At 53.2% G+C, this 8,885-nt stretch overlaps 1 protein-coding gene across 1 annotated transcript; it reads right to left on the bottom strand.

Moving 5' to 3' along the window:
• Window positions 1-5,064: 5,064 nt before the first annotated feature.
• CLEC4G (C-type lectin domain family 4 member G) lies at window positions 5,065-8,518 on the bottom strand. The gene is made up of 9 exons (XM_027547568.1): window positions 8,413-8,518; window positions 7,747-7,848; window positions 7,402-7,455; window positions 7,153-7,215; window positions 6,896-7,000; window positions 6,473-6,562; window positions 6,110-6,258; window positions 5,872-5,987; window positions 5,065-5,613 (listed from the first exon to the last, which is right to left on the bottom strand). The coding sequence occupies exons 1-9, from the start codon at window positions 8,465-8,467 to the stop codon at window positions 5,475-5,477; spliced, it is 873 nt and encodes a 290-aa protein (XP_027403369.1). The 5' UTR covers window positions 8,468-8,518; the 3' UTR covers window positions 5,065-5,474.
• Between the last annotated feature and the right edge of the window lie 367 nt (window positions 8,519-8,885).

The following is an 8,885-nucleotide window of genomic DNA, read 5'->3' as shown; positions in this document are numbered from 1 at the left end:
CCTTATTCAGAAGTTTCAGAGACTAGAATGGGGACATCTTTGGGAATGTACCGACCACAGTACCCAAGGAGATGAGGGTTTTTATTATTGTTCCCACTTGACAGATGCAAAAACTGAGGCTCGGGGAGGCAGTGTCACGTGCGTAGGCTCACCCTGCGACTGAGAGGCAAGCAGTGTGGCCTTTCTGCCTGTGTCTGGGAAATCCATCCATTTGAGCCATCTGTGAGTGGGTGTGGGGACATAGGAGAGGCAAGAGTTGGGCATGGGGCAAGGTGAGGTGGATGGGCAAGGGGCTGCCAAGGGGGCCAGAGGAGTGTGTGTTCTGTCCTAGCCTGGGGGCTTCCCCGGACACCCCAGCCAATCTGGTAAGATGCCCCAGGGATTCCTGGGGGTTTCCTGGAATTTCAGGGAGTGAGATTGGAAAGGACAGGCTATTCTGTCCCAAGGTCACTTCCTTGGAAAGGGGGGTGATGGATAGGGCTGTTCCATGCAGGAAGCTCTGGCTGGGCTGCAAGGTCACCTCTGACTTGCTGACTCAGCCCTGGACAGTGAGTCATGTGGTTGCACAGGGGTCGTTGGTAGGGACACCTACTGGGAAAGGATAAGAAGGTGGCCACAAGGGTTCTCTTCTGCCCTGAACCCCCTGCTTCCCAGCACAAGCCCTAACGCATCCTTAGGCTAGAAGGGCAAGGAGCAGGGGACTGTGTTTCCAGAATGTTCCACCTCCAATCTCCCCATGTGGACTCACCACCTTCTATCTTGCCTCACCATCTCCTCCTCTCCTGGCCAGACTGTGAGCCCCAGGAAGGCAGCAGCCACAGCCTGAACCCCAACATTTCATTATGACCATTTCTAAGCATACAGAAAGCTTGAGTTTTAGAATGAAAACCCATCCTTAGATTCTACAATCAACATTGTCTCGATTTGCTTGATTATCTGCCTCTTCTAGAGCTTCATATAAATGGATTCATAGAGTCTATACTATTGATATTTTGTGGGTGGCTGCTTCTGCTCAGCCTAAGATTTTTTAGATTCCTTCATGTCCCTTGCTGCTGACCTCTTGTTTTCCACTGTAACTCCAGTGCCTGATGTATTATAAGTGCACAAGAAATGTTTCTGGGTGAGAAAATGATTGCATTAAATTAATGAATGAAATTGCTCCTTGTTCACGGAGACTTGCTCTTCCATCATCTCTCCTCTCTCCAGCTTCTCTCTGGGGCCAACCTCCTCCTTGGTCTGCTGAAGCACCATCTATTGTCATCCCCAGAAGACCTCCCTTTGTGGTGCAGTAACCACCCTTCTATCTGTCTCTGGGTGAGTGGGTGAGTGCCATTCCAAATAGCAGAGACCCCCTCCCCCACTGCCTGCTTCCCAGCCCCCCAGTCTCATCTTCCTGTGAAAACATGTGTTATCAGGCACGTGTCAACCCGTGCTTCCTGCCTTCCCACAATATCAGCTTCAGTTTCCACCCTCACTTCCGGCCCTCCTGCTTTTCTCTAGATAAGCCCCTCCACCTGATTCTAGAACTGCTGAAGACTCTGTTGGGTCAAAAGTACCCTCAGGCTTCCCTGGTGGTCCAATGGTTAAGAAATCACCTGCAAAGTGCAGGGGACACGGGTTTGATGTCTGGTTCAAGAAGATCCTCCACATGCTTCGAGGCAACTAAGCCCCTGTGCGCCACAACTACTGAGCCTGTGCTCTAGAGCCTGGGAACCACAAGTACTGAAGCCCGCACACCCTAGACCCTGTGCTCTGCAATGAGAAGTCCAAGCACCTCAATGAAGAGTAGCCCCTGCTTGCCGCAACTAGAGAAGCCTGTGTGCAGCAATGAAGACCCAGCACAACCAAAAATCAAATAAATATATCTTTAAAAAAATACCCCTCTTCCAGCTACCGCAGGCTTGAGACATTGCTGAGCATTGGGGGTGCAGAAATGGTGCAACCACTTTGGAAAACTGTTTGGCAATTTCTTATAAAGTTAATCCTCACCTATCTGACCTACTCCCAGGTATTTGCCCAGGAGAAGTGAAAACTTAAATCCATAAAAACATTGTTCATAGCAGCTTCATTCATAGTCTCATATTGGAAACAAGCCAAACATCTGTCAACAGGTGACTGGATACACAGAAGGCAGTCCAGCCAACCAATAGTTAAATGATCTGCAATGAAAAGAAACAAACTTCAGGGATTTCCCTGGTGGTCCAGTGGCTAAGAATCTAGCATGCAATGCAGGGGATGTGGGTTCAATCCCTGGTCAGGGAACTAAGACCCCACATGCTTCAGGGCATCTGAGCCTATGAGCTGCAACTCGAGTCCCAACACCAAGCCCAACTAAGACCCGTTGAAGCCAAAAATAAATAAATATTTAAAAAAAAAAAGAAACAAATTACAGCACTCTACACTGTATGACTCAGTTTATATGGCATTTGAGGAAAGACAAATCTAGTCAATACTGATGGAAAGCAGGTCCTGGTGGCCTGGGGGAAGGAAGAGGATGAGGACTGACAGGGAAGCGACAAGAAGGAATTTTAGGGGCTGACAGAGATGTTCTATATCTGCAATACAGTGGTGGCTACACAGTTGTATACAGTCCTCAAAACTTGTTAACTTGCGAATAAGTGCATTTAAAATAAAAATTGGGGGTAATTCCCTGGTGGTCCAGTGGTTGGGATTTCTCATTTCCATTGCAGGGAGCATGAGTTCAATCCCTGATTGGGGAACTAGGATCCTACAAGGTGGGCAGCTTGGTGGAAAAAATAAATAAATAAAGTGAAAATAAAAATTTTGAAATAGTGGAGAAATACACATAAGATGAAATTCACCATGTTAACCACTATTTTTTACATTTTTCAGCGTTTTATTAAAAACATTATGAAATGTTTCATAAAATTTTATGAAATGTATTATATGTAGGATGAATATATTTTGTGATGAAAAAGAGCTACCTCCATCCAAACATTTCTTCTTTCCTTGTAATCATACCACATTAACCATTTTTAAGTGGACACTTCAGGAGTGTTAAGTATATTCACACTGGGGACTTCCCTGGCGGGCTGGTGGTTAGGCCTCTGTGGTTAGAGGACCTAAGATCCCCAGTGCTGCCAAAAAAAGTATATTCACATTGTTCTGTAACAGATCTTCAGAATTGTTTCTCCTGCAAAACTGAAACTCTGTATCCATTAAGCAGCAGTATTTGTCCTTTGTGAGTGGTTTATTTCACACAGCATACTGTTATAGTATGTGTCAGAATTTCCTTCCCTTTTCAATGCTGAATAATATTCCATTGTATGGATGAGCTTGTTTGGTTTATCCATTCATCCATTGGTGCACACTTGGGTTGCTTCTACCGGTTGGCTATTGTGAATAATGCTGCTATAAACATGGGTATGCAAATATCTTTTCAAGAGCCTGCTTTCAGGACTTTGCCGGTGGTTCAGTGCTTAAGAATCTGCCTGCCAATACAGGAGACATGGGTTCAATCCCTGGTCTGGGAAGATTCTACAGGCTGTGGAGCAATTGAGCCCTTGCACCATGACTACTGAAGCCTGTGAGCCCTAGAGCCTGTTCTCTGCAACAAGAGAAGCCACCCCAATAAGAAGCCTATGCACTGTAACTAGAGAAAGCCTGTGTGCAGCAACGAAGACCTAGTCCAGCCAAAATTTTTTTAAAGAACCCACTTTCAATTCCTTTGAATATCTACCCAGAAGTGAAATTGCTGGGTCATATGGAGTTTCTGGAGGGACCCTGATCCTGGTGACCTTGATTTCATCCCAGTGAAACTAATTTTGACCTCCACAAGTGTAAAATAGCTGTATATTGTTTCAAGCCACCAAGCTGGTGGACATTTGTTACAGCAGCAGTAGGACGCTCATACACTTTCCCTAGTTGACTATCCGGAAATCCATCAGTCTGACCAACAGTCCACTAGGTACGATATCTGTCCAGAAGTTCAGACAGCTCCTGGGCAAGGTCAGTGCCTTGCTCTGGGCTGCAGTTTAGAGGATTCAGAGACAGATTGAGGGGGTTCCTGGTTACAACAATGAAAGATTCCCCCTGGTCAGGGAGTTTCGGTGCTGATCCCTCCTCTTCCTGTTCTGTGGATGCTCTCAGGGCTGGGCAGCTTAGTTCTGGACTCAGCTTTGCACTGAACTAAATGCTGCTAGCCTGTCACTCCCCTCAGTTGCACAGTTGGACTTGTCTCCACTGGAAAACCTGGGAGAGCCTCCAGGTCCCCGGGACAGGAATGCTGGGTAAGTTCAGATAAAAAGTCCCCAGTTGATAAATTCAGGCTGTGTGCTCCTCACATTCCCCCAACCTCGAAATGGGCTCAGCAACACCCTCTATCTGCAAAGCCCTCCCTTCCCAGCTCCATTGCCAGAGTTGAAATCCCATTGTTCTTCCAAAGTCCATCTTTTCTGGATATATTTCCTGAACTCCCCACAGGACCTGGGGTGCCCGAGACAGAAGGAGTCTGCTCATCAGATCCGAGCTGCCCCTCTCCCATCTCTGTGTCAGGGCCTGTGTCAGGCTACCTATAATCTCAACAGGGTGACAGTGTCCTCAGGGAACTGGGCCAGCACGGCAGCATCTCAGCAGAGTCCCTCTTCTGGGGACACAGGAGACTCCTCCATGTATTCCTCAATCTAGTCACTGGTCACATTGTCCCAGAGCGTAGGGACAGGGTCTGGCTCATTCCTGTGTCCCCAGGGCTCTACAACCCCCCTGGCCCAATGCAGCTTACACACTGGGTTTCGGGTGTGGGGGGAGGGGAATCATCAGGCCCTGGAGGCTTCCCAGGTGGCTCTAGTGGTAAAGAATCCGCCTGCCAATACAGGAGACACAGGAGATGTGGGTTCAATCCCTGGGTCGGGAAGATTTCCTGAAGAAGGAGATGGCAACCCATTCCAGTATATTGCCTGGGAAATCCCATGACAGGAACCTGGCAGGCCACAGTTCATGAAGTGGGAGTCAGACACATGCATGCACACGGGCCCCTGAGGTCAGGGTCACTCACATGAATTACATCAGAGTCTCTGAGATAAAGCTTAGATCAGAGGCAGGAGCCAAGATTCATTTTCTCATTTATTGATGCTCCCTGGGGCTGCCAAGAAGGTTCACAAAATCCCCTATCTTTGAGGCAGCTCACCTGGGGTAAAAAAGCAAGTAAATCAAACAGCTCCATCCCTGAGTCGCGGGGCCTTGGTTAGGGAGGGAGATGGGGGTCAGATCACGGGTCCAAGGAACTCAGATTTTGGAGCGGGAGCAGACTTGGTGAGGTCCATGGGCGAGGGGTTGCAGCGAGGTTGGAGCGAAAGTCTCCCCGTGCAGTTACTGGCTTGGACTGTGGGTGGCACCATGGTTCTTGCTAGAGTTGGGTGGGGAAGGGATTTACGGTGGTGGGCGGAGCCAGGAAGGTGAGCGGCTCAGGCGATGGGACAAGTGCCAGTGGGCGCGGCTCTGGGCCAGGGACAAGGTCAGCAGCTGAGCCTCTTCTCACAGATCCAGTTGTCGTTCTCGTTGTCACATGGCGCGTCGTTCCACATCCCCGTGCGGAGCATCATGATACAATCCTCGCGCCCCATAGAGTCGTTGGGCTCCCCCCGATTCCAGTGGCTGCAGTGGTTTGGCAGGGGAGAGGGGGTGTTGCTGAAAAGCTAGGACTTTCCGAGTTCTAGCCTGTTTAGTACTTGGATCTCACATCCTGAGAATTAACCTGAGTATGCACCTTGGTGTATAACTTTCTCAGCCCAGAATTTAACCCTAGTCAGTTCCTGGGGTCTGGCCCGCCCAGCCCTAAGGAGACCCTATGACCTGGCCGAAGCATTTCCCCTAGGATCCGAACGGTCTGCCTCCCCAGGTCCCTTCTCTCACCTGAAACTGAGCGCGACTCCGTCCACCCACTGGTAGCCCTGGATCCTGCGCACCTTGCGCACGGCCCTGAGGCCCAGCCAATAACCGCGGCCACGCGTATTCCGACTCAGGAAACCCTAGGCAGTGGGGAAAACTGAGCCGGCGGCATCCGTCCCGCCCCGCCCCCTACGACCCCGGGCCACGCCCCCTCGGGTAAACTCAGCGCTCTCCCTGCTCCCAGGCAGCCGGGGCTTCGCACCTGCTCTTCCAGGCCTCCGACTATCACCAGGTGCGCGCCGGAGCGCTCGCAGTGCTGCTGTGCCTCCACCCACGTGGCCCGCAGCGTGGAGAAGAAGTAACAGGAACCCTGGAACGGCAGCCACGACTCGGGGCACTCCTTGCAGGAGCCTGCAGGGTGGCGAGGGTCAAAGAGGTGATTTGCTCCCAAGTGGAGCAGACGAAGTGGATTGGAGAGGGGGATGTTGGACAACCCCCCTATCCCGGGCCCAGGATTGGAACCTCCGAGACCAGGCCGAGGTCAAAGGGCGGGGCCAGGCGGATCAGGGAACCCCGGGCAGAGTCCACTGATCCTCTCCCCTTGCCGCCCTCCCTGCTTGCTCACTGTTCCCAAGCCGGGCTTGCTCCAGTGCCCGGAAGAGCTCAGTGCGAATGTTCTCACGGTCCCTCCCCGCTTCAGCCAGGTTCTGGGTCACTGAGAGGGAGAAGATTATAGCTAGGGTCAGGATCAAGGGTAAGATCATGATTAGTTAAGGTCAGCATCCACGTCCGTGGTCAGTGCCAAGGTGACGAATGACATTACTGTCAAGGACTGTTAGAGCTGGGTAGGGTGCCCGTTATGCTTAGGGTTAGGACTTGCAGTTAAGGTTAGAGTCCACAGGTCAGGGTCAGGATGGGGGACACTATTTGGGTCAATGGTCAAGATCACAGGTTAGGTGTGTAGGGGGGTGGTGCACAGAAGGGTCCAGAGTGAATCGAGTTTCGGGTAACAGCAGGGGTGAGGGGTTAGGGATGGTCCCGCCCTCACCGCGCTCGCTCAGTTCTTTCAGGGCACTCTCCTGCTGCAACAACTTCGACCTTGCCTCTGTAAGCTCCTTGCTGACTGTCTGCAGCTGTGCCTGCGTCCTCAGGCCTGGGGAGGGGGTGAGGTGATGGGAGCTGGACACCTGAGGTCAGCCCGCCCAGCCCCTACGCGCCGCGAGCCCCCGCTCCCACTCGCCTCCTCCAATCCCGGCCACAAGTCCCGCCCCCTCGCCCCCCGCCCACCACCACCATCTCACTCACAGCAGCTATTGCACGCTCGGACCTCCTCCTCCAAGATACCCAGCACCGCCGTCTGTTTGGAGGCTGGAACGATTCCACGCCCGCACGCACGCACGCCAGGTCATCCTCGGGGACTCCCAGGACCCCACCCAACTCCAGGGCCAGCCCCGCGGACCGTGGGATCCCCGCGCTCCCGCCCACTACTCCGACACCCGGGTCCAAGACCCTTCTGCCCCCGAACTTTGGCAAGAGCCTCTGTTCTCTCCGTACCGTTTGCGCTCAGCCCGTCTTGGAGGTCAAGCAGCGCCCCGCGCTCGGTGGACGCTGCGGAGAGAGGAGGACTCGAAAACTCTCCCCTCGGCCCCTGGGAGTGCGGGGACCCGGGTCATGGGGTGCACAGCAGGGGGCGGACGGACGTGTAGCATGGGCGGACAGGCACATGCACGGGGCACAGACTCGCACATGTGGGTGCTCGCACTCAGACCAGGCAGAGGCTTCGGATCTGGCTGGTGAGCCCTGGGGCGCAGAAAACGTCTATGTTCTCTGCGGGGTGAGGGTGGGGGTGGGGGTGAGGGGGGCGGTGCACACGCCATCTCCCATCGTCCAGTCACTCACCCTTGGAAAACAGGACGCTGAGAATGAGGGCCCACAGGACTGTGATGACCACGAGAGCGAAGAGCAGGAAAAGGGGTCTCCGTCCCCAGCGTCCCAAGTGCCCTGGGATAACACAGACGGACTCCTGAGCTCTTCTCTGGACCCTTGGGCTCCCAGGACTGAGCCCCAGTCACTTGGGTTTCTCCCAGGTAACTGAGATTCAGAGAGGTGCAATAAGTTGCCTGTGGTCACACAGCCCCTAAGCGGCAGAGTTGGAATTTGAAACCAGGTCCAGCTGACTCTAGGATGGGTGGTGTCTTTCCTGCACCCACTACAAAAGCTCTCTCGTGGCTGAGCGTCTCCCTTCCCCCACGTGTGCATACGTGTGTGCCAAATCGCTTCACTCTTGTCTGACTCTTTGCAACCCTATGGATGGTAGCTCGTCAGGCTCCTCTGTCCACAGGATTCTCCAGACAAGAATACTGGAGTGGGTTGCCATGCCCTCGTCTGGGGGATCTTCCCACCCTAGGGATGGAATGAACCCACGTCTCTTATGTCTCCTGCATTGGCAGGGGGGTTCTTTACCACTACTGCCACATGGGAAGCCCCTCCCTTCCCCATCAAACCCCAAACCACTGGCCAGAGAGGGACCCAAGGGGACCTCTGAGGCAGCCCCGTTGCTCATACCTCCGGGGACCTCTTCCAGCCTGCCGTCCCACTTGCTGTACCCAGCAGTGTCCATGGTGAGCAGGCGCCTAGCTCTGGGAGTAGATACAAAAGTAGTCCCATCCCTCCCCCCACCCTACCCACCCTCTTCCTTCCTTCCCATCTTCCTGGTCTCAATTCCTGGTACCGAGAACCACTGACCAATCATAGAGATGGACCCTTTCTGGGCTGGGCTGGGCTAGGCTGGAGTAAGGGAGGGGTGGGGAGGGGAAGTGGGGAGTTGGAGGGGGTGGAGGGGTAGAAGTGGGGAGGGAGGGCTGGAGAGTGAAGTGTGTGCGTGCGTGCGTGTGGGCCTGGTTGCAGCAGCAGCATCTCCAGGCTGCTCATCCCGGCTGGACCATCACCAAGTACACACTCCAGCGACACTCCCCAGAGTCTGCTGGGGCTTTGCTTTCCAGCCCATTCTACATCTCTTATAGGTCTGGCACCAATCT

This window comes from Bos indicus x Bos taurus, chromosome 7 (assembly GCF_003369695.1).
Source record: "Bos indicus x Bos taurus breed Angus x Brahman F1 hybrid chromosome 7, Bos_hybrid_MaternalHap_v2.0, whole genome shotgun sequence".
NCBI classification, from domain to species: Eukaryota; Metazoa; Chordata; class Mammalia; order Artiodactyla; family Bovidae; genus Bos; species Bos indicus x Bos taurus.
Note: the sequence above shows the minus strand (reverse complement) of the source record. Positions and strands in the feature narration are given on the sequence as shown.